Source organism: Onychostruthus taczanowskii, unplaced genomic scaffold (assembly GCF_017590055.1).
Source record: "Onychostruthus taczanowskii isolate IOZ18803 unplaced genomic scaffold, ASM1759005v1 scaffold80, whole genome shotgun sequence".
Lineage (NCBI taxonomy): Eukaryota > Metazoa > Chordata > Aves > Passeriformes > Passeridae > Onychostruthus > Onychostruthus taczanowskii.
Window position 1 is genome coordinate 230,447 of NW_024505893.1, and position 27,603 is coordinate 258,049.

At 53.9% G+C, this 27,603-nt stretch overlaps 2 protein-coding genes across 2 annotated transcripts; both read left to right on the plus strand.

The window, feature by feature from the left end:
- Positions 1-7,879: 7,879 nt before the first annotated feature.
- Positions 7,880-11,013, plus strand: VSX1 (visual system homeobox 1). The gene is made up of 5 exons (XM_041424168.1): positions 7,880-8,249; positions 8,610-8,688; positions 8,946-9,069; positions 9,964-10,144; positions 10,748-11,013. Exons 1-5 carry the CDS (start codon positions 7,880-7,882, stop codon positions 11,011-11,013), a joined length of 1,020 nt encoding a protein of 339 aa, XP_041280102.1.
- Positions 11,014-11,391: 378 nt separating this feature from the next.
- On the plus strand, positions 11,392-27,541 carry PEX6 (peroxisomal biogenesis factor 6). The gene is made up of 19 exons (XM_041424109.1): positions 11,392-11,517; positions 12,633-12,736; positions 14,550-14,892; positions 14,966-15,126; positions 15,424-15,507; positions 16,185-16,287; positions 16,438-16,574; positions 16,650-16,761; positions 19,362-19,570; positions 19,714-19,906; positions 20,263-20,339; positions 20,423-20,555; positions 22,741-22,946; positions 23,043-23,104; positions 23,545-23,653; positions 24,351-24,467; positions 25,000-25,077; positions 26,474-26,613; positions 26,922-27,541. Exons 1-19 carry the CDS (start codon positions 11,392-11,394, stop codon positions 27,056-27,058), a joined length of 2,631 nt encoding a protein of 876 aa, XP_041280043.1. The 3' UTR covers positions 27,059-27,541.
- Positions 27,542-27,603: the final 62 nt, after the last annotated feature.

The following is a 27,603-nucleotide window of genomic DNA, read 5'->3' on the forward strand; positions in this document are numbered from 1 at the left end:
TTTGTCCATTCCATGACAAGACACTAATAACACACTCCTATATGTTTCTTCTCAGACACTCATGATGCCCAGTCCAGAGCATGTATGATGTGCCTGGGACATCCCACCACTTCTCTCTGAGCAGTGGTATTTATATGTGGTCACCCAGCTATTTTGGAAGCAGGCAAATAGAAGGCAAGCAAAGCAGAGGTCCACATCTGCCAGGGTTCATCCTTTATGGATTAGATTTTTCCTGGAGGAATTACCCTGGGAGAGATGCCCCAACCCAGGCATTACAGAAATGCTGTGTTACCTCAGGTGCTCTACAAGCATGGGATCAGCCTGCTGTCACCATCCTGGGGAGAGTGGGTAAAAAGCAGCTAGCATGGTGAGTTCGGGTGCAGGGAAGGAGCAGATTTGTCACTGTCTTAGCCTCCATTAATAGGTAGTTTACCCAGGGTAGCTCTGTTATGAAGCTTTACTGGAGTGCTCTGTACCCTGCTTGTCTGCTCTGCAGGACTTTCTGAGGATGTGGGATAGGGCAGTGGATGAGGCTCACCTGCACCACTCTTGCCTTTAAGGAGAAACTCCTGGCACCTGCTGGGAAGTGTGGCCCTGGGCAAGACCTGGGCTGCTGTGGTTCCACAGACATTCAGCTTCGTGCAGGGAATCTAGGAAACTTCTGTCTTTAACATCTGGCATGGGGAAGCTCTCCCATCCTTTCCTCCTCTGCACCACAGCCAGAGGCACAGCCTGGTATTGTTTGTCACAGATCAATGCATTTACCCATGTGGAAAAATGTCATTACCACCAGGGCTCGGCTTTTCTTTCCCCTTGAACCGCCCCTGCTGTGCTGGTGAGGGGCTGGCTAATTGCCTCTTTTCTCAGGTTGCCCCTGGGGATGGCTGCCCCACAGCCTGCCACACATCTCAGCTGCAATCTCGGGGCTTCCCCCAGCCGAAGGGGCTGCTTTGCCAAACAAATGAACACTCAGACACTGTGCAGGACCATAGGGCTCTTTGTTACATCTCCTCCTGTGAGCTAAAGAAACAAAGGGGGAGTCACTTAAAAAGAGAGGGAAGGATGGATGATGGGCTGCCAGCCAGGAGGGGAGATGCAGGTAACCTGCTTGTCTGGGCATCCTGCTGGGATGGCCCCCAAAATGGGACTGAGGCACAGATTTCCTGCCCTGGGCAGACAAGAGCAGAGGGAAGGGTGTTGCCCAGGGTTTCTGCTGTCACTGCTGTGTGTTCACCTCTCAGGAGCCTGGGAAGTGCTTTGCCTGGAAGAGCTCTGCAGGAGCTGCAAAGGAAGTAGGAACTGGAGACTTTCTAGGTATCAAACAACAGGAACTAAGAGCAATTTCATTGCAACTCACTGCAATTTCCAATTAGGAAGAAAATATATTTGCTTTACTTTCAAAATCCATCATAACCTCAAGCCAAAAGGCAAGACTGCAACAATAATCCCACAAAGGAGAGGTATATTTCTTCTTATTATGACTTTTCTTCCTCTTCTTTTTTCCAGAGTGTGACAGTACCAATATACAAGTCCTGTTTGAGATGAATAAATAATTATTCATTGTCAACAACATCAAATATATTCATTTTGTACAGTATGTTCCCTTTTGGCATCAAGGCCCACCTTCACTATGTTAGAGGAATCCTGTCAAAGCAAAACCCAGGAGCTGGTAGAAAAGCTGGAAAGTCCTTTGTGCTAAAATCTGTCCTTTATTGTAGAAAAAAGAAAATTTTACAAGTTTTACAACTCAGTGCTGCCAGCGTAAGAGAACAGAGGAGAAGATGGTGTGGGAGTGACATTGGTGAGAGCAAGGCTGAGCTATAAAAGGAGAACCAGGAAGGGGAAGTCTCCACATGTTAAAAGATGCCCTTCCTGCATCCAAGAAGAAAATTGCAGAATGCAGTGTCAGAGCACAGAAAACACATCCCTGGGTACGTGGAGGAAAGCTGGGCAGGAACAGCTTTCCCGCAGGGTCAAGGAAAATGGGTGAAGTGAGCTACAGGAATGCTATCTGGAATTCTCACACCAAATAATGTGTGACCACAACCACAGAGACAGGCAAGCACGTGTGCCTTCAATCTTCTGGGAAGGAGGATCCATGCACATGAATATATTTATGTTATTTTTCTTTCATTTCTATAGGTCCTTTAGATGGTCTATTTGGGATGACATAGATGGGTCATTTGGTTGTGTAATGTCTGATGGGATTTGTGAGACTGCCACATCAGCCTTCAGCTATAAGACTCCAGCTTAAGTCTCTCAGGAGTCCAGTTGTTAATGGGGGAGAGGGAGGATACTGTGAAACTCATTAACCACTTAACCTGGTCCGTCTGAAAAGAGATGGTTTGTGTTGGGAAGCCATGCTTCGAAACCTCCCTGCTCAGCTGCACAGTGGAGATAGCTGGGAAAGCCCAGGTGCCATTTGTCACAGCAAGCCCAGGCCAGTGCTCAGAAAGGGATCTGAACCTCTTTGCAGAGCCAAAACCTCTGAATCCACCTGCAAGTAGAGGTGTCCCTATTTCAGCACCTGTTAGCACTCAGGAGAGCCGATGTAGAAAGCCGTATTATGGGTAAGAGTGAGAGTAGCTGCCTGTGTGCTGGTGTCCCCTGCTTTAATTAGGTTAGTTTCTTTCATGGCAAGTGCTGTCATACCAAGCTGAAAAATCAATACCATATGGCACAGCACTCAGATAGCAAACTTGGAGATTAATTAAAGGAGAAGTGCTTCTGTTAGGTCTCAGAGCACAGTGCCTGTGATTAGGCATGGCTGAACTGGTTTGGAAATGCAAAGACTGGGCAGCACCAGAGCTGAGCTGGACACTCTGCCACTCCGGGGTCAGAACAAACTGTGATCTCCCTTTCTTTACGTGCTGAAATCACAGGTTAACATGTTCTTCTCCTGGATTTTCCTGTGTCTTGCTTCCAGGCCAGGGGAGGGAGGTGCAAAGGGAAGCATTGCTCTGGAAGGCTTCTGCTTGGTGAGGTGCTGGGTATGAACATGGAAAAGGTGCTGCCTGGGGTCACTTTACTCCTGGACTGGGAGCTGGGAAAGCCATGGGAAGCAGCAGAAAGGAGGAGAGGAGAGGAAGAGGAGAGGAGAGGAGAGGAGAGGAGAGGAGAGGAGAGGAGAGTCTGACTCTGTTGCTTGGGAAGTTTCATTTCCAGGGCATAGACCAGAGTGGGACAGTGTCTACCCCTCTTTTGGGAGTTGCTGATTTAATGAATGTGGCAGCTATTGTGTGTGTTTGTGACCCTCACAGCCGTTTTTCTTCTGCCGATACTTTCTTTTCTTTTCGGCTTTAATGAGAGTTTCTCTAATTGACTTGATGATTTCTGTTTAATTAGCACATTTTGGAGGAATGATCAAAAAATAATAAGATAAAGTAATCAGACAAGCATAGTGCAAAGGAATAATAGCTCCTTTGTGGGGCTAATTGGAGTGGACAGTCCATCGGCTAGTTTGGGGCTCCTCACAGTTGGATATTCCCAGCCTAGTTGTGCCTTGTGCCCAGAGCTTCCAAACACCCACATAGACCCAGCTTTGGTAGTCATTTCAATTAGCTTTAATGAGCTGTGGATGAGCACCAAGGAGAACCGAGTCTGGGCCTGACCTGTTTTGCCACTGCCCAGATTTTGTTTAAGGCTGCGGCAGCAGAGTTCGCCCAGAACCTGCATCAGGTGCCAGGCCCTGGGTAGCACCAGGCACAGCATCTCCAGGGGGGCTGTGCTCCAGCTCACACATCCTGTACAGGACAAGAGGGGGTTGCCCACGGTGATGGGAGATGGGCAGACAAATGGTACTAGAAAGCAACAAGTTTGGCAGAAGCAAGAAGGAGGGGAAGCAAAAAGCAGCAGCTGAAGGAGCAACCAGAAATCAGAGCTACCGCTGTTGGGCCTGCTCCATCTGGGTTTCTTCCTGAACACTCTGTCCCTCCTGTTCCCACATATACACCTCTGGAAAAAGCCCCAGGCTCCTCCTGAGGAGCAGGAACAGCACTTGCCATGGGCTACATCACCTGTGGCTCCGTGGAGATACACAGGGTGAGCTCTGCTCGCTCACCAACTGCCAGCCATGCTCACAGTTGATGTTGTAGGTGCAGCACCTTGATGGCCATTTGTTTGCCCTGTGTTGGCTAGGAATTAATTAGGAGATGGGCTCCAGGCTGCTGTGACAGCTGTCTGCGTGCGGCACTTCCCAGCAGTTTGATTAAATCTGTGACACTCCAGATGTGAGCGCCCTGTGCAGCGGCACATGGTTTGCTCTTAAACTCCACTTAAACCGTGACTGCTCTTCTGGTTTTAATCAAAGGCAAATGCCTTAAGACAGAAATCTGTGCAGAGGAATTAGTAGGGATGTCTCTGGGGCATGTGGAGTGGGACAAGGAAAGGGACCCCCCGTGCCAAATTAGGGCTGACAACACTTGCAGTAAGCTGGGCTGGTGATGCTGCGGCACTGAGCGGGTGGTGCGTGGCCAGCTGTGGCTGCGCTCACCCTGCAAACCCTCTGCTTCACCCACACCCAGTCGAGCTGCCAAAGAAGCACTTCCCACAGCCTGACAGTGCAGGGAGCACAGGTTCCCTGATTCATTTAACCTGTTCATGCTGCCTGCCTCTGCAAATCCATCACCCCAAAATGGTCTGTACTTGGCCACTACATGTTCCTATTCCTAACTGGCCAGGAGTGCGCACACAATCCACTACTGAGCCCTGCTGCAGCCTGAGGAAAGTCTCATTGCCTGCATTTCAAGGAGGAGACACGTCTGTAACTCAGAGGTGGGGATTTAGCCTTGCAAAACACAGATGGGACTGGCTGCAACACCCCCTTCTTTGCTGCCTTCTCCCCTAGCTGTGGCCTGTTTCTCAGTTCCTTTTCACCCACGTGTTAGAGACAATGCTTTCACAACAGCCATCACTTCCCCGTGTTCCCAGCAGGATGTGGAGGAGGCAGAAGAAAAGCCCTTTTTCTTCTGTCCACACTTACTGAGGTTCCCACCCTTGCCAAACTGCCTGTGTTGCCATCAGCTGGCTGCTCACCCTGCTGCACTCCACCTCTGGGTCACCCTGCACCTCTGCCAGGCCCACCATGGCCACCAACAGGCTGGCTGAGCAGGTGATCAAGGGCTGTGGTGCCAGCATCATCCCTGGGGACAGGCTCCAGCCTGCTGCTGTGCTGGTGTGCCAGCAGCTGATGCAGGTGTGGGGTGTGGAGCTGGGGAGCAGGACTGGGCTGTGACTGCTGGTGCAGGTACCATGGATGGGTGTGCGGTAAGAGCTGGGCTTTTGGAGATGGGTTCTCCATCCAGCCTGGGGCATAGGAGCCTCTTCCACCCTGAGCTGCCTGAAACTGTCAGATGGTCCTTTATTATTGACCTGATTCATATCTAAACCAGGGAGGTGAAAGCTGTTTTATCCCATTACTAATCCCCTAAACCAGGCCCTTCAATACCTTCTCCTTGCTGCCCCCTCCTCATTGCTACAGCAGGTGGTTGCAGGCTCAGTGCACATCCTTCAGGGCTTTCCCTGAGCCCACGGTGAAGACAGGGACTCCAAAAACCCACCAAATGCTGGCTCTGGAGTTATCATCAGTTGAGGAGGGTCTGCCAAAATGCTGCATGTGTCTGTAATCCCCTAAGGACTTCCAAGGCTTGTTTCTGGGGTCTGAGTGGGACAGCTCCAGGTATCCATCCCGTCACGGTGCCCTCCATCCTATAGGTCATGGCTGGTGTCTGATGTGGTGGTGGAGCAGCCATGGGGAGGAGGGGACAATCTGGGGACTGTCCCACCTCGCTGTGTCCCTAGTCCTGCAAAGTGCAGCAGGGATGGGAGTGCTCCAGCATCAGCTGCAGGCAACACTCACCCCCTGGGACATGGGACTGCACCAAGGCCAGGGTCCTGTGGCCTTGGGCTGTTCTGGTAGAGCCTGATGGAGATTCTGGCTGCTGGGGCACCTTGAGGCTGCTGGGCCGGCTGGCACAGGCACCCTGCCCATGGAGAGGGGGGGCAAACCCCAGGGAAATTAGAGCAAGGGGCGATGTTTGATGTTCTGCTCTTTAAGCGATTAATAATCTTTCGGCGTCGGAGAATCAGCTGAAAATCTTCCTTAGAAAATAATGAGCAGAGAAACATTTACTGATTAGTCTAATCCCAGCTAATCCTATCTGATGAGCATATATCAAGATATCCTTTAACTGATTTATTGTCCAAAGGACTGGTGGAGGTGCCCATCTTCACCATGCCTGGGGGAGCTGGGGGTGCAGCGGGAGTGTCCCCACACTCCATCCCACTGTCCTGTCCCGGGAGCGGGTGTGTCCCCATCCCCCAGGGCACGGCCTCGGTCACCCTCGCCCTGGGCAGCAGCGCCATATCCAGGCCACCTTGCCAGCATGGGGAGATTTAATCGCTATTTCCATTTCTGCATCTATCGGCTTTCTCTTGGGTTTGAGCTTTTATGTTTCATAAACTGATTAGGAGCAATTATACGTGCTTTATCCCCAAACTTTCCAAATGCCTAGGCCATATGCATATTTAAGGCTTCATCATCTCTCCCGACAGCTCAGCCTCAATGTAAACTGCTGAAATCAAGCTGATTCTGGGACAACATCAAAAATTAGGGTTTTAACCACTAATATCTGCTCGAACAGGAAATTTGTTGTGGGTGGTGGCCGGATTATGACTTCTAATTACTGTGGCAGATCCTCCCTGCCTAGCAGTGAAAGTCTCCTATTCCAGCAAAACTGCAGCAAAACCACTCTGGAGAAGTGAAGATGCCCAAGGGGATCCCGGGGTGCTCTGTGTCCAGGCAGGGAGCAACCCTGGGTGGGAATGCCCCAGGCATCAGTTCACCCTGAGCACACGAGTACCCCAAATTGGTGGTCCCACTTCCACACCTCCCAGTCCCCTCACGCCCGTTTGCCTTTCTTGGTGAGAAGCACGATGGCCCAGAGGGTCCCCCCCCCGCCAGCCCCCAGTGCCGGCCACGGCAATTATCCTAAATGAAAGTTATTGTTCTGCTAATCCTGGGAACAGCTTGCGATGGGAGATTTGGGTCTTTCTTTAATAATGCAAAGTTAATGCGGAGTCCCCTTGTAATTATCTTTATCAGAAGGACCCTCGGTTAATCTGACCGTCCAATGAAGGCCTGGATCAGGCGGCCCGTGTAAGCCGGTTGTAAATCATTTCCATCAACAGATGAAGGGAAGAGGGAAAAAAATTGCAGCCCAGGTGCAAGAATCTGGGAGCAAAAGGGAGCCCAGAGGCCAGGCACCTCAAGGTGGCCCTGGCCCCGGTGACAAGGCACCTGAGGTCAGGGAGGCTCCTGCTCCACAGCCCCTGCCTGCTCCCATCCCTGTCTCTAGGGTCCTGAGCCCAGTGGGATGTCCCATCTGGGATGTGGGGCTGAAGGGTCTTGGGCTGGAAGGGGGGTACTGGGGAGGGTACTGCCCTGCAGTGGAAGAGGGGATACGGGGACATCGGGACACAGCAGGGGGTTCCTGGGAGGAAACCCGGAGAGGGAACCCAAGGGGATGCGAGGAGGATTTATGGGGCATGGAGGGGAACAGGGTGACCGGGCCGGGGCGGGATGGGCGCTGAGAGGGGGTCCTGGAGAGGGTCCGAGCGAAACCGCAGGGAAGTCTGCGGGGGGTGGTGAGGACCGAGGGGCGGGGGCCGAGGGGAACGGAGGGAGGGACGGCGAGGAGGGCGGCGGGGGCCGGGGGAGGGGCGCGGGACCTGTGCGGGCGGGAGGGGGGACAGAGGCTGTTAATCCAGGGATTGGGAGCGCCCCCCCGCCGGTCTGGAGTGTGATTGGAGCCGGGACCGGCGGCGGGACGATAAAAAGGACGGCGGGCGGTGGTGGCCGGGCCAGGCGGCGGCGGCGGCGATGCCGGGCCGGGCGGAGCCGTCGGGGGGACGCGCGGCGGCGGGGCCGGTGGCCGTGCCCGTACCGGTGACACCGGGCGCGGCGGCGCGGCCGGGAGGCGCGGGGCTGCGGGCCAAGGGCTTCGCCATCACCGACCTGCTGGGGCTGGAAGCCGAGCTGCAGCCGCCCCCCGGGCCCCCCCCGGCCGCCACCGCCGGCGGCTACGAGGGCGGCGGGGCGCTGGGGCTGGGGCTGGGGCTGCTGTGCAGCCTGGGGGGGCCGGGCGCCCCGTGCCTGCTGCCCGCCCCGCTGCCGCTCCTGCCCGCCCGCGGCCCCCGCCCGCCTCCCGGGCCGCCTCCCGCCGCCCGCCGCCACAAGGAGAACATCTCCGGTGAGCGGGGTCGGGGTCGAGGGTGGCCGCTGAGGCGCGCACGGTGACCCCCGTCCCGGGCCGCTGCCGGGGCTGCCTCGCACCTGCGGCCGCGGCCGGCATCCTCCCGCCGGCGCGGCTCCCGGGCTGCCCGTCCCGCCGGGATGCCGAGCGTTCGACCCTCCGGCAAGTGTGGGCTCCCACCCCCTGCCCCGGGATGGCATCACCGGTGCGGCACCGCGGGCTCAGCTGTGGGAGGGGACCCCTCCGTGCCCCGGGCCCTCTCCCCGCGGGCGGCTGGAACCGTGCTTGGGGAGCTGCGCTCGGTTGCCCCGCTCTCGACGGGAACGTGACTCTTCCCCTCCCGCATGCTGCTGCCAGATGAGGACAGCCTGTCTGGGGACGCCAGCGACCTGAAGATGTCCACCTCCCAGATCAAGAGGAAGAAACGCCGGCACAGGTAGCGCCCGGGAGCCAAGCTGGCCCCGCTCTCACCTCCTCGCTGCTGCCACCATCCTCTCGCTGCTCCTCCTCTCCCCAAGCTGGGTCGGTCGGTATCCCCAAGGGGGATAAAGGGAGGAAAGGAGGAAAGAGAAGGGCTGCCGCTGGGGTGGGGGGAGGATTTTCCGGGGGAAAACCTGAGCGTGGGGGGCTGCCAGCCTCGCTGTTTGCCCAAGGGTCCGGACGGTGTGACAGGATGCTCTCTCCTCTCGGCAGGACTGTGTTCACAGCTCACCAGCTGGAGGAGCTGGAGAAGGCTTTCAATGAAGCGCACTACCCCGACGTCTATGCCCGGGAGATGCTGGCTGTGAAGACGGAGCTGCCGGAGGACAGGATACAGGTAGGGGGCTGCAGCGGTCCTCTCCCTTCCGAGGGGTCTGCGGGCTGCCAGCATCCGGCCGTCTCCTCTGCTCTGCGGCAGTGGGTGCAGGTGGTGGGAGCGTGGTGGCACTGAAGCGCTGCAGGGTGCCTGGCAGGAGGCTCAGCTTCTGCCTGCTGGCACCGAACAGCCTCCAAATGGACATGCAGAACCAGGGGACTGAGCTGGCCCCAGCAGTTGCTCATTGCTGGCAACTTGGCTCTGTCCTCCCACTTAGGCAGGAGCTGGGAGCAATTTGGAGCTGCTGGGCCAAGCTGTGACACAGGAGCTTGCTCACTAACTTGTCCTTTTGAGGGACACGTGGCATTTTAGAGCCTGATCCTGCTCCCCTGTAAACAGCTCAGTGGCTCAAGAATGAGGTAGTGGTCTGGGCAGCAGCCTGGTTATATCTACTGCCTTGAACCTTCAAACAGAGAAGTGGGGTGGGAAGAGGGACCTGAGCACCTTCTGTCATCATTGATCACTGCATTATGGAGCCCTTTTTCTGGAGAGGTTGGTGCTTTGTGCATCAGGCAGGGAGTACCTGAGGGCAGGCAGAGCAGCATAGGGTGACTTTGGCTGGGATCACCCTCCTGTGTCACGATCAGCCTCATGTTAACATGTGCTCCCTCTCCCTCCCTTCCTCCCCTCTCTGACACCCACGTGTGTGCCCTCCCTCACACCCCTCCCCACACTCTGGCTGCCCTCCCGGTGCCGCCTGCGTGTCCACACCCCGTGTCTGCACCCCCAACCCCACCACACACCCCACGGCTGACTTTTGCCCTGGATGGACATTCCCCCGTTCCCGATGGGCCTCGGGGGCTGTCTCCTCCCCAACCCCACCCCTCCGTGCTCTCCTGGCTGTTACCCCTGAAGGTTTGGTTTCAGAACCGAAGAGCCAAGTGGCGGAAGCGGGAGAAGTGCTGGGGCCGGAGCAGCGTGATGGCCGAGTACGGCCTCTACGGGGCCATGGTGAGGCATTCCATCCCTCTGCCCGAGTCCATCATCAACTCCGCCAAGAGTGGCCTGGTGGGATCCTGCGCCCCTTGGCTGCTGGGTGAGTGGGAACTTGGGGTGCTGCTGGGGGCATCAGGGCTCAGCTTCTTCTTCCATACGGCTGCCCTTGCCCTTTTCCAGAAAGGAATGAGGCCTCCCTGGCCCTGAGCTGTATACAGGCTGGTTTTCCATTTTCTCCTTGCAAAGAACAGCTGGGAAAAGGAAAACCTTTTACTGCTGTGTCAGACAGGTGCCTGCACGTGGGTGGGTATCACTCTGCAGTGCTAGCAGGCAGCATGGGAGTTGCAAGGCATCTAAGAAGTGACCACCACCTCCCCCTAAACCTCAGAGCTACCTCAGAGCTGCCCTCTGCTCATACACAGTCAAAATCCAGGTTGGAATGGGCCATTACAGCACATCTCTCCCTGCAAGCCTTGCCTGCTACAGGGAAGGTACAGACTAACTTTGCCACAAGCCATCCCTCGGGCTGCAGAGAGCAGGTGGCAGGGCTCTGGGTGGGGAAAGGCTGGTAGTTAGAGAGAGCTTTCCTTGGGATGTAGGCAAGAACTGAGGGAAGCAGCAGTAATTCAGGAGGTTATTCTGAGCATTCCCAAGCAGAAATAAGCAACCAGTGCCCTTGGCTTTGCTCTCTCCCCTCTGCAAGGTATGCACAAAAAGTCCATGGAGGTAAGCAGGAAGGCAGAGAGCCAAGAGAAGCTGGCAGATGGCTGGCGAATGGAGCAGGAGGAGGAGGAACTCAAAGGGACGCAGGCCAGCTCCCAGAAGGGCTCCGACAAGCTTGGGCCTGCAAAAGACTCGGAGGACACAGCCATCGACCTCTCCAGGACAGCCAAGCATGAGAAGAGGGGTGTGCTGAGGCAGTACATCAACGGGGACCCCCCCAGCGAGCAGAACGACAGGGACCACTGAGCTTGGGCTGCCCCGGAGGAGGCCAGACCTCACAGCATCCTGGCGAGACCATAATATTTATTGATTAATTGATATATATATATTTTTTTTCTTAAATAACGGAACTTTTATCTGAATTCAGGGCATTTTAAAACTGGGCACACAAATCCCCTCGTCCCCTCACTTTCAAGCTGTTCACTTCTCAGCAGGGCCAGGGTGGAGGGTGGCAGAGGGGCCAGGAGCAGTGCGAGGATGGGAGCGCATTGTGGTCAGCACCGACTGCTGCTGGGGAGGAGCCCCCTTCCCCTCCGTGCTGGGACCACTTCCCCAGCTAGCCAGAAGCACAAAGAGGAGCAACGCACTAGGAGTTGCTCCCTCCTCCAACACACAGGTGCAAGGATGGTGCAGGAGTTTACAGACGCCTTCTCCAAGCGCTTCCACCCCGGCGCAGCGCCCGTGTGCGAGTCCTTCCACGCCGAGCACACAAACCTTCCACCTCGAGGAGCAGCAGGGTTTTTAAACATGGTAGGGTTCATCCTCAAGCTGGTGTAACCTGACAGCAAGGCAGGTTTCTATTCCCTGAGGATCTAGCCTGCCAATGCAGCCTTATCACTGGATTTACACTGTGTATCTTCCTTAACTCGTATTTGGGAGAAGGGGGTAAGGATGTTTTTGTTTATGCAGTGATTTTGTACACTCTTGAATGTCACTTGCCACACTATGCATGATAGGACAGACCTTTTTGAAAAGCAAGCCATAGTACCCTGGAGCAATTAAACAATTTTGTGAAGTGACATAAGAAGATATTTTGTAATTGTCTGTAAAAAGTGTTAATGTCAGAGCTGTTTCTTGGTCACCCTATATTTATGTCTAAAAGCACTTTAGTAATCTGGATTTTTGAATGTGGCTCTTCCTGTATTGTCCACCGTTTATTTATTACACATCCATAAATAAATTTGTGGTGTATCTTTGGTTTTCATGTATTGCAATTTATACCTTCCTTTGACACATCTCATGGCAGTTGCTGAACTGGCCCATGCACATGCCTCGACAGCTCTCCTGGAACACCTCCAGTTTCATCTACCAGCCAAAACATAAAATTATCAAAAGGTTTTATTAAAATCTGAGTAATTCCAATTTGGAAAGTGTCTTAATACAGCTCAGGGGGTGTGTGGCCAGGTACTGATGCTGTCACCTGGCCCTGCCTCTGCTGCTGGGCCTGGCTGCTCTCACAGATGCAGCTACAGGCTGTGCTGGACAGGGGCAGAGAGGGGGGACAGTTCCTGGGAAGAGCAGAGCAGTAAGTGGCACGTGCAGATTTCCTGCCTTTCCCCTCCTCTGCTTGGCCAGACCCCACCAGGCGGCCAGGGGGAGGGGTAACATATGCATGGCAAATACAAGCTTTGCAGGAAAAAAAAAAAAAAAGTTTGCTGGGGGGGCTGTGGGGAGCACAGTTCAGGAAAGGACCAGCCAGGGCTTATTGCAGCAGCAATTAGGCTCACTGAGAGCCGAGACTTAGCACATTGGAGGCCTAATCCTGCCTGAGCAGCATCTGCAAACCTTTTATTTGGGCTGTGCCACGCTGGCACTGAATGCTTGCAATCCTTTTTTTTTTTCCCTTTTGGTCTGCCTGTGTGCAGATGGCCTGGCTCTTTGCCTTGTGCTGGCTGCAGCGCTGTGAGAGCGAGCACGTCACCACCACCAGTGCTACAAGGGGAGACACTGTAGTTCCAGCCTGCACAGGGTGCAGACCTCTGGAGCTCCTGGTAGTGCCTGGTGGGATCCCAGCTCTCACCACAAGCTGGGAAGGAGGAGTCAAGTGGAGGGCTACTGGCCCAAGGAACTTTTCACGTGCTGGGAAGTGACTGTGGGATACAGATGCTGGTGGATGGCAGTGACTGCCCAGACTCAGCTCCTGGTGACAGGGTCTGGTGCCCTCCTCAGAGCAGGGCTGTGCCCACTGTCCTCCAATGTCACTGCTTGGAGCAGCAACAGGAGTAGGGCAGCACATTCTTGTTGCTTCAGGTTTGATCCATCTTGAGATCAGTGGCAGCCAGACCCAGCCATGGCTCAGCCAGTTCAGGCTGGGCCAGTGGCAAGAGCGTGACCCTGATGCAAGGCAATGGCTGCCACTCGCAGGCATCTCCACTGCTGCCCATGTGAGACCCCACAGCCGTCCTGGTGACCACATCAGGGCCTGGTGCCATGAGCTTCCCTCTGTAAGGAGCCCCGGGCATCCCTCTGCCACAAGTGCTGGGCTTGCTCAAGCAGAAGATCCCTTCCATGTGGCCCAGGCAAGAGACATCAGTAAATTCGAAGGCAGTGTTCAGTGAAGGGAGTGGTGGGGGTGCCCCACTCTCTTTGCTTGATTTCCCTTATTTTAAAGCAGAGATAAAATGACCCAACCACTGGTAGTCACATTTTTTTTATGTCCCAGTGATGGGCCCAGAGCAGAGAAGGCTGCAGGGCTGCATTTGCAGAAGCATCTTCATGGCGCCACTTCCTTACACTTCAGCAATATTAATATCTGTGTTACTTTGTTTTGGCCAATCCACCCAAGCCGCAGGTTGCATTTTCAGGCTGGGAGCTCAGGCAGCGAGTCCGAACGCTTTGTAAGCGCTCCCTCGTGTGGAGCGGGGCGATGGGACACGGCGATGGGAGCAGCCCAGGAAAGGAGGAGGCTCCTGGAGCCCAGGGGAGGCTGCAAGGCTCGCTCCTCGCCCGTACTGCCACAGACCCTGCGGGGGCGCGCCTGCTGTGCATGCAGAATTCGATAATCCTGCGGGGTTTGCGTTTCATTGCTTTCGTCCGGCATCCCCAACAGGCACTTGGTACAACGAGCAGTCTCTGGCAGAGGGCACAGGCGCTGATCGGAGCCTCTGACTTTCTCCAGACTGCTTCAGGTGCGGGCTGACCCTGTCCTGGGGGAATCAGGCACAGCATCGCCTGCTGGATGAGGAAGGGGATTGTCCCCTCTGCTCTGCACTGGGGCGGCCTCACCTCGAGTTCTGCGGGCAGTTTTGGGCACTGCAGTGTAAAACAGACATTAAAATTACTAGAGAGCTTCCAAAGGAGGGCTACGAAGATGGTGAAGAGTCCGGAGGGGAAGCCTTGTGAGGAGTAGCTGAATTCACTTGGTCTGTTCATCTTGGAGGAGACTGAGGGGAGACTCCATGGCAGTCTGCAGCTTCCTCGCGATTAAAGCAGTGGGACAGACGCTCATCTTTTTTCTGTGGTGACCAGTGACAGGACCCGAGAGAATGGCTCTGAAGCTGTATCAGGGGACGTTTAGGTTGGATATTAGGAAAAGTTTCTTCAGCCAGAGGGTGGTTGGGCACTGGAACAGGCTCCTCAGGGAAGCGGTCACATCACCAAGCCCGACAGAGTTCTGTGGGTGTTTGGACAATACTCTCAGGCATTCTGTGTGATTACTGGGGTTGTCCTGTGCAGGGACAGAAGTTGGGCTTTGATGATTCTGTGTGTCCCTTCCAACTCAGACTATTCTATGATTTCCTAGGTTAATTCAGCACTAACACAAGTCCATTCTTTTAAACCAGGTGCACGTGTCCAGCCCGCAAAATCTCCTCAGGCCGCCAGTGGCGAGGGCACCGAGTGTCCTTTCCCTCGATCCCACACTGCGCCCGTGAGGCTCGCGGGGGGCTGCAGACTCCCGGAGCCGGGGAGCTCGGACCGGGCGTCACCGGGTGTCGCTGCCGCCGCACGGCTCGGAACGAGTGCCGGAGCGCTCCTCCCCGGCACGCCCCGGGGCCGCGGCCGCCGCCCTGGGAGTACCCGCGGGCCGCCCGCCGCGGCCTGGCCGACGGCACCGCGCTGCTGGCCCCGGCCCTGGCCTTCAACCTGGGCTGCGACCCCGCCGCCGCCGCACACCTCCGCCTGCAGGTGAGCCCAGGCCCGGCGCCCCGGGGAGCGGGCCGGCGGCAGCCGCGGCTCACGGTGCCCGTCCCCTCGGCAGAGGTACGAAAGGAGCGGCGCCGCCGATGGGAAGGGCAGCCGGTCCGTGCTGTCGGTGCCCCCGTTCGCCAAGGAGCTGCACCTGGAGATCGTGTGCTCGCCGGCCTACAACACCCGGGGAAGCTACGACTGCGTGCTCTACAGGCACTTCGGAGCGCCGCGGTGAGCTGTGCGGGCGCTCGGGGCGGACTCTGAGATGCGCTGCGTGTCTGTGCCACACGCTGGGATGTGCACATCGACACCCCCAGGGCGGGCGCTGTGTAGTTTTAGAACATCCCCTTGCATTGTCCTATCGTGAGTGTGCTCTGCTTGGACACAACACTTCTTGTCCTGTCCTTCACAAGTCGTCTTAAAGTCTCTGTGTTTTCTGTAAAAACACAAGTGATGCAGGGCAGGGAGGCCAGACAACCAGAAGGATTTACTCTCTTTCACTCGTGAAACTCTCTGGGTTTTTTGTAGGCTGGTCCAGGAGGGAGACATCCTGTGTGTTCCAACATTTGGAAATGCTGAGTTTATAGAACTAAATGCAGACAAGTTCCTAAGGTAGGTCCACAAACACTGGCTCTATTACTTGGTACCAGAAGAGGAAAGATGCTTTTCCATGACTGACTCTTTTGAAATCAGACAATTTATTCCATTCTGATCTGTCCCTGGATTTTAGTGTTTTATCTGTCTGTTAATATACTGGTAAGAGGGAAATGTTTTTATTGGATTATGGAGGGCTGAAGCTAAGAGGGAGGCCTCCATTAGCTCATTTGAATAGTCAGGAAGGGAAGAAAGGAAAAAAAGAGGTAGAGCAACTGATGGGGATAAAGAGTGAAGAGGAAAGGGTGGCTTGAGGGCAGTCAGAGCCACATGAACAAAACAGAGTGGGAGCTGGGCTTCTCAACTTGTGACAAACAACAAAATGTACATATAGGCCCTCGGAGTTCATGTTAGATTAACTTTCTGCTTGGCCACCAGTTGTGCTTTCCTTGGTTTTGCTCATGTGGCTTTGGAACAGTTGTGCTGAATGGGAGAATATCCCCGTTGTATCAGGATAAGGGAGATCCCAGTGGCATTCCCAACATTCACACTGGCTGATCCTTGTGCATACTGCAAGAGGACAAGAGTTTCTCTGCTTACCTGTGCTTATCAGCTGTCTTCTTGTTGACATTTATATTGTTCCTTCCTTCAAGATTTTGGGTAAACGCTTCAGGGTGCTTGTTTTTTCCCCTTAGGTGGCCAGAGCTTTATTTCAAGGTGAAGAAGGTCGTAGGCATGGTGGAAGGCGAGCAGTCCGAGGGTTACCTGGTGGACAACCAGAACACGTCTCTCTATCTGGTGAGATGCTGGTAGAGAGCAGAGAGAGGAGATCTGAGGATGACGACTGTACCTGTGGAGGCTTGTGCCTCCTGCCACTGGAAAATGACAGGACAGATTTTGTCACTTGGCACCGGTCTTTACTTGGGTGGTGTTTTTGCTTTCTCACAGGTGGGTTCAACAAACAGCACCGTCCCATCTGCCCCAGCCTATAACAGCAATGAGTTCTGGAGCAGTTTGTCTCCTGCGGGGCTTTCTGACGTGGTGAAACAGCTCTGCGATGCTCTTCGGCCTCACCTGAGCCGTCGGTGAGTGAGAATTCCTTGGAGTGAGCCCTGGAGGAGGTGGGGCCGTGGCCACAGGAGAATCCCTGTCTGTTGCAGGGCCAGCGCGCTGAGCGGCGTGGGCAGCGTTCTGCTCTCGGGGCCGAGCGGCAGCGGGAAGCTGATGGCTGTCAGGGCTGTGTGCAGCTGCCTCAACCTGCACCTCTTCAAGGTAATTCCTCCAGGGGCCAGTGCATTGGTGGATTTACAACAGAGAATTATGGAAATGGTTTTAAGTTGGCCCTGCCAACAGCCCTACTGCAGCCATGACATGAACCCGTCCAAGAGCTGCTTCCTGTGCAGATGCAGACAAGTGAGACACAAGTGATGCTGAGATCTTCTTTAGCTGAAAGGCAAAAGAAAAGTAGCCCTTGGTTTCATGCTAGCATGTGTACCAGGCCTGGCTCAAAATCTCTTGTCATGTAAAGCAGCTGCCCTTGTAACTGTGTTCACTGCCAAGAGCGGTGAAGTGTCAGGTGAAATTCACTGGAGCTGGTTTAATGTGGAATATGATGCAGTTCCAGCTGACTGTCAGTATTAAGAATTTGGTTTTATGTCAATGGCCCCATGGAAACTTGTGCTGTGCTTTCCATATTTGTAAAAAATCAGATCACATTTTATGAAACAAACTCGAGAGTGGGTGCTGTTGCTGTGCAAATCCATGTCTTGACACAGATTGGGCATCATGCACCAGTTCTGGTCTCCCCATCACACAACCATAAAACTGAACCGGAAAAATTCGGAAAAGAGCACTGGATAAGATCAGGGGTCTAGACCAGTTTCTGTGTGAGGAAAAGCTGAATAAATTCTTCAGCTTAAAAAATAAAGAATTAAGGGAGAATCTGGTACAAGTTTTTGCAAGATCTTTTTGAAAGAGATTTTTCACAAGAGCTTGAGAGGTCAGCAGAGCATGGAAGGTGTTTATTTTTCCTTGTGCCAGCATGGGGCCTATGACTGGCAGATGAAGCTAGTGGGAGCAGGCAAGCTAAAGGAAATGTTTCTCAGTGTAGGTGAGAGTATTTGGATGAGAAATCTACTGTTACAAAACCACATCTGACTGGGAAAAGCTCTTTTGATGGGAATGGTATGTGCCTGGATGGCCAGAATGAGGTCTAGCACCTGTCTCTGTTCAACACAAAGGGTTCTGGGAACCAACAGTGTCTTCAGTGACTTGTTAAAATTGCTGTTTTCCTCCAGCATACCTCTTTTATTCACTCTGACAGTCTGGGATTATCCCACAAATGCTTTCATTTTCTTGACTCTGTAGAGATACGTTTGCAAAAGTGAGAGGAAGTCACGTAGTGACTTTTCTAGGAGGCTTTCTGAAATTCTGAAAGGACATGGAAGAAGAAGAAGAAAAGTGGAAAGAATAGGGCTGGAAGGTTCCTTTTTTTGCGGAAGGAAATTGTGGGCTTGCTCCTTCTTTTTGTGGATATTTTGAGTAAACACTTTTCCTGTTCTTTTCTCTCCAAGAAACGCTGTAACTCTGGGTGGGTGGAGCAGGTAGATAGTGCCTTGGCCCACTGCTGTGCAGCTCATCTGGACATGATCCTTTGTGGTGCTGAGCTCTGACTTTTCTGAGGATGTGCCACAGCTCTTGGGATCCAATGCAAGATTGCAGGGATTTCACAGGACCTTCAGATCCTGTTTAGGATGTCCTTGGGAGCACTCTGTCCCTGTCATGTCCTGTCAGGTGGCCTCAGGTTCTAGTGGGGTGTGTGTGCAAGGCTACAGCTCTGGTTTCAGGGTTGTGTGCTGCTTTTAAAGACTAACACACTTACTATTAAAGACAGAGATACTTTCTGTCCATCTTATTCTCCTGCCCCAGCTTTTACACTCCCCTCCCTTTCTCACTGACAGCACTGCCATCCCACCTGCTCCTCCCTTTCTCTCACTGCTGTGTCTGCCATCCCACCAGGACACAGTGATCCTTCCCCACTCTAATGTCCACCACTTGATAAGAAACAATTTTTTGTCCTTTCTCTCTGCCTTTCTGTCCTTGCATAGAGATACTGCTGCCATTAGGCCTGCCACAACCCTAACTCCTGGAGTACATGGAGCACAGGAGTTCCTCTGCTCTGTGTCCCTGTCCTTACCCTTTAGGGAGCTGTTCTGCCTGTTTCGGGTTGCCTTTTCTGAGGATGAAACTCAGGGAATCCTGGAGATGGTTTGTCTCCCTGGACAACCTTGCAGCACCAGGAGGCAGCACTGCCTCTTCCACGGCTGCTGTTCAAGGCTCATCAGTCACCTCTTCCCTTGGATGATTTCATCAAGTGTTTGCTTTGTAAACAGTGTCTGGGCCTCTTGTCATCTATAACTTCCCCCAAACACCCATCACCTTTACCTTCCTCCTACACTTTGAGCCTGTCTGGCACTGGTTGAGCAGTTTCCTGGGCCTCCTCCTCTGCTCACTGCCCTGTTCTGCAAGGTACTTTATTCTCCCTGTCTTCCACAGCTCTCACCTCCCTTCCAGCTTAGGTTGCTGAGCTGTGATATCCACTGTATTGATTTCTCTGGTCCCTTTGCCTCACTTTTTTCGAATAAGACCCTCTTCCCTACCTCACCTCTTGCAGAGAAGCAAGAGACAGCCATTTATCCATGCTAAGGCATCCAGAATGTGCCTCTTTTGGATATGACCTGAATGTGTCTCTGGGAAATACCAAGTCTGATCTCCTCTGAGCCGTGAATTGCCCTTGGGAAGCTTTGTGGAATGTTGTCCTAGGCCCCCCCAGCCGTGCATGTTGCAACTGCCTTGTGTGGTGTGTCTGGCAGGTCGATTGTGTCAGTTTGTGCAGTGACACCAGTGCAGCCACAGAGGAGAAAGTACAGGTGGCCTTCAGCCAGGCCCAGCAGTACCAGCCCTGCGTGCTCCTGCTGAAAGACATCGAGGTGCTTGGCAGAGACCGAGATGGGCTCGGAGAGGATGCCAGGGTCATTGCTACTCTGAGGCAACTGCTCCTGGACAGAGACCCAGCCCTGAGGTATGGACCCTGCACTTTTGCTGTGGGCATCCGAGGTAATTGCTTGCTTCTGCCAAGGGAGAGTGAGCTGGCATAAGTGATGGCAATGTAAGAGGGTACTTCCAGAGAGCTGAGACCATGCACTGTCCCCCTTCTCCCCACAGCCACCCTGTCCTGGTGATTGGCACAACCTGCCAGCCCCAGAATGTTCCCACAGATGTGCAGACTGCTTTCCTTCATGAGGTGAAGATTGAAGCCCCTTCAGAGGAGCAGAGGAGGTTGATGCTGAGCATGCTGACTGCCAGCCTACCTCTGGGCAAAGAAGTGAGCCTGTCCAGGCTGGCCCGCAGGACTGCAGTGAGTAAAACCACAGTGGCATGTGGGGATGGGCAGGCTGGGGGTGCTGGGCCAATCTCCCCTAGCTGGCCGTGGAGAAAGAGGATAGTTCCCACAGCCCAGACAACTTCTTCAGTGGTTAATCTTCATGCTCAGACATCAGCTTTTAAATGCAGATTTCTAGTCCACACCTTTTGCAGAGGTGTTGGCCAATGTTCAGCTCTGCTAATAAAAAAAAAAAAAACAAGCTCTAGAGCCTTTAAGCAGGAACAGCTTGCTCAAGGAACAGCTCTGCAAGGAATTTTTCCCTATGTTTTTTATGGCCTAGGTGTTGCTCTGGAGAGGGACTGAACTGCTCTTTGTTTCCACATCCACAGGGATTTGTGCTGGGAGATTTCTGTGCCTTGTTGTCCCACAGCAGCAGGGCTGCTTGCACCCGCATCCAGGCCTTGAGGTAGCACTTGGGGGTGAGGAGGGCAGGGGCTGCAGCCAGTAGTGGGGCAGAGTCTGACTCCTTTCCCTTTCTCTTCTCACCAGTTTTCCAGGAGGACTGAGCGAGGAAGTGGAGAGGGATTTTTGCACTGCAGGGTTCCCGGTGCTCGAGGAGGATTTTAGTGCTGCACTGGACCAGCTGCATGACGCCCACTCGCAGGCAGTGGGAGCCCCAAAGGTGAGATGTAGGGACACATGGAGGGGGTGGGTTCTGCAGAACTCTTGGCTCAAGATGCCCATCACAGATCTTGCAGGGCTATGTTCTGACACGTTGTTTCCTGCTCTGTCCTTCCATGTGTTTCCTCAGCTTTCAGTGGGAAACAGTCCTTTGGACTTTCCCCCATCAGTTTTCACCCTCTTGGCTTGGGATTTGTCAGGGAAGCTCAGGCAGTGCTAATTGCAGACCAGTGGTGCTGGAGGAGTGCCAGCTGTGCAGCTCAGCCTCTTGGGGGGCAAAGGCTGCCTCCCTGAGATCTCCCCAGCCACCTGGCCTGGGGGAACAGAGAGGCTGTGGCACAGGATGGTGAGGGAGTTTCTCCACAGATGTGATAAGTCTTACACTTGATCTCTGGCCTTGGATGCTGCTTGAGCTGGGATGGGCTTTTCTGACAGACAGGCAGTTTGAAGAACTTGGGGTTTCTTCAGGGAAAGTGACATGAGGAGTCTGAGAAAACCAGCAGTCAGCTGCTCAGAAGGGGTGGGATCTGCCTCTGGCAGCTCAGCACCAGGGAAGCAGCATTTGGGGTGACTGGTTTGGCTGGGTAATGTGGTGTTAGGACCAAGCAAAGTGATCAGAACCTCTTTTCCATGCCCATGAGTGCCAATAACTGAGTTCAGCACAGGACAGGAAGCCTTGGCCTTGGAGCAGTTCCTCTGCCACCTTCCCCAGCTGCCCACTTAATTCATGCAGCAAACTGTTTTATGGTGTTCGCCGAGTTTCCTGTAAGACAAATAACCACAGAGCATGCTCAGCAGTGAGCTGTGTGAATGGGAGTTCATTCTGTTTGTATTTTACATTCCTTTATTGATTTCTTAGTAATTGGCTGTGGTCAGGAAGCCCATTAGCAGACCTGGGTACTCTCAGCATTGCTTTCAGTTCCCTGCTTGCACTTTCTGGTTAGTCACACGTTTGTCTGCACTTCCAGCCTGAGCCTTCTGGAGAGAGCTGATTCCAAACCTCCATTTGTTAACAGTGTCTGCACTATGTCTTAGACTTACAGTGTGCTCCCCTGAAAACAACCTTGCTGAAGTTTTCCAGCTTCTGTGCTCATGTCTGTAGAGCTCTTCCTAGCGAGGCAGGATGAGCAAAAATGCAGAGCAGAGGGCAGCTCTTCCATTCATTGTCACTGCAGAAGAAGGGCCTGTGACCTTTTGTTTTAAAAGTTGGGGTTTTTTTCTGAAAATCCTTGTTTTGTTTGACCTAATTTTCCTTGTGGACAGCTAAAGAAATAAAATAAGATTACATCATTTCCAGCAGTGAAGGAAGGAGATGCAAATTGGCTGAGGGGGGAAGAATTTTGCCCTAATCTATTTTTAAACTCCCCACTTGTGCTGGCACCAGCAGCCAGCAGGTGGGGGGGAAGTGTGGGGCAGTCCCAGGAGAGCTGCTGTGACTCTCAGTGGGATGTCATGCATGCTGTGGCATTCCAGCTATTCCTAAAGTGTTGAGCAGAGCAGCAGCATGCTCTGGGATAGTTTTGCTCAGCACAAAATAACCCAAGAGGCCTTAGCTCACCCATCTCAGGTTTGGTGTCTTCTCCCTGTTCTCCATGACCCCTCATATGTCAGGGCTGACCCCCTCCCTCCCTGTTTCTCGTGAGCATACATGGACTTTGTTCTTGCATCCCCCCTTTCAAGAACAGTGAGTGTTCCATACACTGTCCTGCAGGATGTTTCTCCCTCACATCCTCCTTGCCATCACAGAGCTCCTGGCAGCCCAGGTTCTGTCTCTCTGCAAGGTGTGAAGCACTTGCACAATCTCACCCCTGTGAGGAACAAGGTGTCCTGAACACAAGTCACTCATAGTTGCAAGATTAATCTTTTTTTTTTTTTAATTCTTATTTTTACCTTCCCTCATGCATCCCAAAGGCTGCCTGCAGCAAGACTCCCCTCAAAGCTGTAGGCAACTCTGGCAGATACTTTTCCCTGGGGAATTTTTGCTGACAGATGATCCTAGGGGCAGTGGAGGATTGGAGATGAAGTGCACTCTGTGAGTGCAGCGTGCCTGGGGACGTGTTTGTACAGTTTGGTTTCTCCCTTGCAAAGCTCAGAAGAGGGGAAGTCTGGATACTGGATACTGGAGCTGCCCAAGCACGCCCAGGGCTCAGGAATAAGTGCTGAAAGGATTCTCCCTCTCTTGGCAGATCCCCTCAGTGTCCTGGCAGGATGTTGGTGGGCTGCAGGAGGTGAAGAAGGAGATCCTGGACACTATCCAGTTGCCCTTGGAGCACCCAGAGCTGCTGTCACTGGGTCTGTGCCGCTCTGGTCTGCTGCTCTACGGGCCTCCAGGGACAGGGAAGACCTTGCTGGCAAAAGCTGTGGCAACAACGTGCACCATGACATTCCTTAGGTGAGAAATGTGAAAGGGGGGTTCACACAATGGATCTGACTTCCTCCTGGCAGGGGATGGGTGTCTAACTGGCTTCCTCTTCTCCCTGCCCTACAGCGTGAAAGGGCCGGAGCTCATCAACATGTACGTTGGGCAAAGCGAGGAGAACGTGCGCAATGGTGAGGACGTGCATCCTGCTCCTGCCCCTGGGGAGATGGGCCTTTTCTGTAGTGCTGCAGGGAAGGAGGCAGTGCTTAAACCCCCCTTCCCAACTCCCAGCCACAGCTCTCAGCAAGGGCTTGAACCCAGCTGTCTCCTACAGTCCGTTCCCTGCAGCTTCCCGTCCTGATCTCTCTGCTCCTGTTGCTCCTGTCCCTGGTGTTCCTGATGGGACAGCAGCTCCTCAGAGACACAGCTGAGCTTCACGGCCATCCTGCTCAGTGCTGTCTGTCCCCAGTCTATTGAGCCATGAGACACTCAGGCAGGAGCAGTTGGTGGTGGTGATACAGTGGGCATCTGGTTTCCATCCACACCTCTTCCCTGCTGGGAATGTAGCAGGTCCTGTTGCTGCTGACTGCTCCTCCACGTCTTTTTCATGTTCTGTGCTGTCTCCTCACAGTGTTTGCCAGAGCCAGGGCAGCTGCTCCCTGCATTATCTTCTTTGATGAACTAGATTCCCTGGCCCCCAGTCGTGGGCGAAGTGGAGATTCAGGAGGTGTCATGGACAGGTGAGTGAGCATCAGGTGTCCTTGGGAGAGCAGGATTCCTGCCTCAGCTGCAGGCAGCGCATGAGATTGCCCTGAAAGGCATAGTCCGTTCCACCTCTCTCTCTGTTTTTCCCCTCTCTGCTCTCTTCAGCTCTCAGCACGGCCTGTCTCTTCTCTGAGCATTAGTACTGCTGTTTGCATTGCCTCAGGTTCCCGATTGCCCAAGCTAGTTGTGCAAACATTTGGTTAAGACAGTCTCTTCCATCTGCTTCTGTGGCTGCCAAGTGCTCCCTTTGGCCTCTCCAAGGTCATCCTTCACACCCCTGCTGTTCTGTCCTCCTGTTAGCTGCTGTTTCCCTGTGGTGGGAAACTTTTCACCTGCTTCTGGTAGAAGCAAAGTGTGTACAGCTTAGAGATGCCCAGAAACAGGCTTATTTTCTCTAGGCCTCCTCTGCTCTTCTGCTAAGCTGGCAGTTCCCATCCAGTCTTCTTGTTCTGAAGGACTGTCTGGGATTTGGAATACTTTGCAGTGAGCCCATGTGCTTATTGGCTGTGCTGATGGAGGAGTCTGGTTGGCTCTTCAGGGAAGAGAAATAGGAGCTGAAGTCCAAGAAATGGACCTGCCACTGGCCTTCTTCCTTTTTCATTGGTGGCTGAGGGGAGACACTGGGTGACTTGCCAAGGCCTAGTTCTAAGTATCCTGTCTTGCTCCCTGCAGAGTTGTCTCACAGCTCCTTGCAGAGCTTGATGGCCTTCATTCCACCAGAGAGGTGTTTGTCATTGGAGCCACCAACAGGCCTGACCTCCTGGACCCAGCTCTGCTACGGCCGGGCAGGTATGTCACATCCTACCTTGCCTCACTCCAGGGGGTTCCCCAGAGCTCCTCAGGCCGTGGTGAGCAGAACTGTGTCTCCAGCATGTTCCCTCTACAGAGATTGTTTGTGAAGGCCCCTGGCTCACAGGAAGCCATGACGGGGCTGGTGCCTGTGGCTGTAGCAGCAGTGGCTGATACCGCAGCTTGTTGCCCCCACCACTCTGGTTACTGCACCAGCAGCACAGCAGGGCAGTGAGGGACTTGCTGTTGCACCAAACAGTGGCAGGAATTGGTGCCCCAGGGCCCTTTCTGCACAGCTGCCCCCCAGCCAGTCCAGCTGCCAGCACAGTCAGTCCATTTCCCCAGCCTGCCGCTGTCCCTCCGAGCGGCCCTGCCCTCCGGCACATGGACTGCTTCAGGCTCTGCATCGTCCACAAGCTGCAGAGCAGAAGGAGCTGTCCCAGGGCCACCCTGCAGCTCCTGGAGCACTGGGCTGAGCACTTGTGGCAGGTTTGCTTTGGCCTGTTCCCAGCTGCCTTCTCTCTGCTGACAGGTTTGACAAGCTGGTCTACGTGGGCATCAGCGAGGACCGGGAGTCGCAGCTGCAGGTGCTGAGCGCCGTCACCAGGAAGTGAGTGAGCCTGTGCTCCTGCAGCGTCCTCCCACCTCCTTCCAGGAGGTCACAGCCCTTCTGGGGCTGATGCATAGCGTGCTCCATCTTGGCTTCATGTCTGAGCCCTGTGGGGCACCTGAGGTCCCTGAGCCACAGCCAGTGGGAAGGGCAGGAGGACACAGCAATTTCCAGAAGCTGGGCTGGGACTGGTTTTTCTACAGGATGAGTGGAGCTCAGCCTGCAGGTCCAAGTGGAGGGATTGGTAGAGTTTTCCAGCCACTGTGCTCTTCTTAAGGAGCTCAGCCAGATCCTGATGGTGTAGTGAGAGTGCAGTGCAGCTGCAGGACAGGAAGGTCCCATTTGATTCCTGCAAGAGTTCCCCTGCTGTTTGCCAATCCAAGTGTGAAGGCAGCTCCATTCAGCCTCTCCTCCTGTAGTGCTCAGGGGTGTTCAGACTGTGATCTGTGTGTCTTCCCAATCACTGGTTGTATGGGATTGCTGAGCATCAGGGTTTGGCTGCTTTTCCAGCTGCTCTGAGCTCCTGAGAGCATCTCTGGAGGGAGAAAAGCAAGCCCTGAAATTCGGGTTCAGAGGTACCACCCATCACAGCTGGGTGAGTGGCTGTGGCTGCCTCTGCAGGGACTCTGTCCTGGATAGCTGTGATCACCTCTGCCTGTGACCCTAAGTTAGTAGGAGAGGTGAGAGTGTGAGCTGGCTGCAAGCAGCTTGTCACACCCTGTGTCTTGGCCACCATGCCCTCCAGCAGCTGCTGGTCATGCTGAAGGAGGCTCACTGTCTGCAGCGTGGGCTCTGATGGGGTGGTTTGGTGTTACAGTGGCTTGTTCTCTATCATTAAACAGTTCTCATCCAACCCTGACTGTAGGTTGTTCCCAGACGTGTGGAGCACTTAATTTATCTAGGTGAGAAGTCAAACACCAGTGGCCTAAATAGATGGTGTTCTAGAGAGTTCATCCTGCACTGTGGCTCCAAGACTACTCCTTGCATCTTTTGTGCTTCCTAGCCTGGAACCAGAGAGGCCCAGAGAATTTGGATGCCCCATCTCTGGACATGTTCAAGCCCAGGCTGGATGGGGCTTGGAGCATCCTTGTCTAGTGGAAGGTGTCCCTGCCTATGGCAGGGGAGTTGGAATGGGATGATCCTTCCAACTCAGGCCATGCTATGCTGTGGTGCTGTGATTCAAAGTTTCCTTTAATCCTGCTTACCTGCTTAGCAGGAGAGAGGACCTTGCTGCAGGGATGTTTAAAAAAAAAAACAGTACAGCAAACTTTTATTTTTTTGAGCATTCAGAGCACATTCTGGAAGCAGCTAAACATGGGTACTCTGCTTGTTCCTGCCAAGTCACACTGGTCTGTTTTTTCTTGGCCTTTACACCTCTGTTTTTCTCTCTTGGCAGGTTTAAACTGGATCCTTCTGTGAATCTCACCACCATCCTAGAAAAATGCCCGGCTCAGCTGACAGGAGCAGACATCTATGCCCTGTGTTCAGATGCCATGATGTGTGCTGTCAAACGCAAGGTGGAGTGGATTGAGGAAGGTAGGAGCCCTGCCCTTACCTGTCCCAGTTGTTGGAGCAGCCCAGCACAGGGGCAGAGAGGAGAGTTACCACTGCTGGTAGCTGGGCTGTGTGAGAAGATCCTCAGCAGCTTTGGGACCACAGCGCTGGGCTCTGGGTTATTGCCAGGCAGGCAGTTTCTGCAGATGTGGTCATCTCCACCTCCAGTGCTTGGCCCTGGGGGGAAGGGAGAAACACAGCTTTTCCTTTGATGGCAGTCTTTGGTGGCCTTTTGGATCTTACCAGCTGCCCGTGTTCTCAGCCCTTTCTTGTTGTTTTCTCTCATGCAGGGCTGGATACTGAGAAGTCTGCTCTGATCCTGACCATGGAAGACTTTCTGCAGGCTGCTGCCAGGCTGCAGCCATCAGTCTCTGAGCAGGAGCTGCTCAGGTACAGACTCATCCAGCAGAAGTTTGCGGCCTCCTAATGCTCAGCAGAGCTGGAACTGGAGAACAGGCACAAACAGGCACTGCCTGCTCTTCTCTGATGCCTCCCAGGCCCCCTTCTTTTGAGCCTGGGTGGAAATAGTGTCTGTGCAGTTTCCCAAGCCAAGGCCTGGTGGAAGTGCTTCTCTGCTCATCCAGGAGGGTGGTGGGTTCTGTGAGGGTCCCTGACGTGGCAGCAGTGCATTGTGGCTGCAGGGGCATAGCAGGGTGATCTCCTTGCAGGAACAAAGCCATGGGCAGTGTAGTGGTGTCTCCATGACTGACAGGCCATTCTTTGGTGGGGGAGCAAGACTCAAACTGCACCTGGTTTGGCAGCAAGTGCAGGGCTGGAGGCAGCTGCTTGTTGGGCTGTCAGCCCTTAGTGGGAGGTGCTGGCCAGAGGGGCAGCAGGACACAGGGCACTGCTGCTCCAGCTGGCCTGGACTTGACATAGTATCTGAATAAACACAGTTTTTTTAGCACTAGGTGCTCACTGCCTGACCTCGTTATTGCTTCTGATGGTATCTGTAGGCTCAGGAAGGTCCCT

Excerpts from the sequence above, each read along its gene's own strand:
- VSX1 (XM_041424168.1), top strand. The coding sequence starts at position 7,880 with ATGCCGGGCCGGGCGGAGCCGTCGGGGGGACGCGCGGCGGCGGGGCCG. Across the intron at positions 8,250-8,609 it reads CCACAAGGAGAACATCTCCG|ATGAGGACAGCCTGTCTGGG; the intron begins GTGAGCGGGGTC and ends TGCTGCTGCCAG. Across the intron at positions 10,145-10,747 it reads CTGCGCCCCTTGGCTGCTGG|GTATGCACAAAAAGTCCATG; the intron begins GTGAGTGGGAAC and ends CCCCTCTGCAAG.
- PEX6 (XM_041424109.1), top strand. The coding sequence starts at position 11,392 with ATGGTGCAGGAGTTTACAGACGCCTTCTCCAAGCGCTTCCACCCCGGC. Across the intron at positions 16,575-16,649 it reads CGGCCTCACCTGAGCCGTCG|GGCCAGCGCGCTGAGCGGCG; the intron begins GTGAGTGAGAAT and ends TGTCTGTTGCAG. Across the intron at positions 19,907-20,262 it reads GGCTGGCCCGCAGGACTGCA|GGATTTGTGCTGGGAGATTT; the intron begins GTGAGTAAAACC and ends CCACATCCACAG.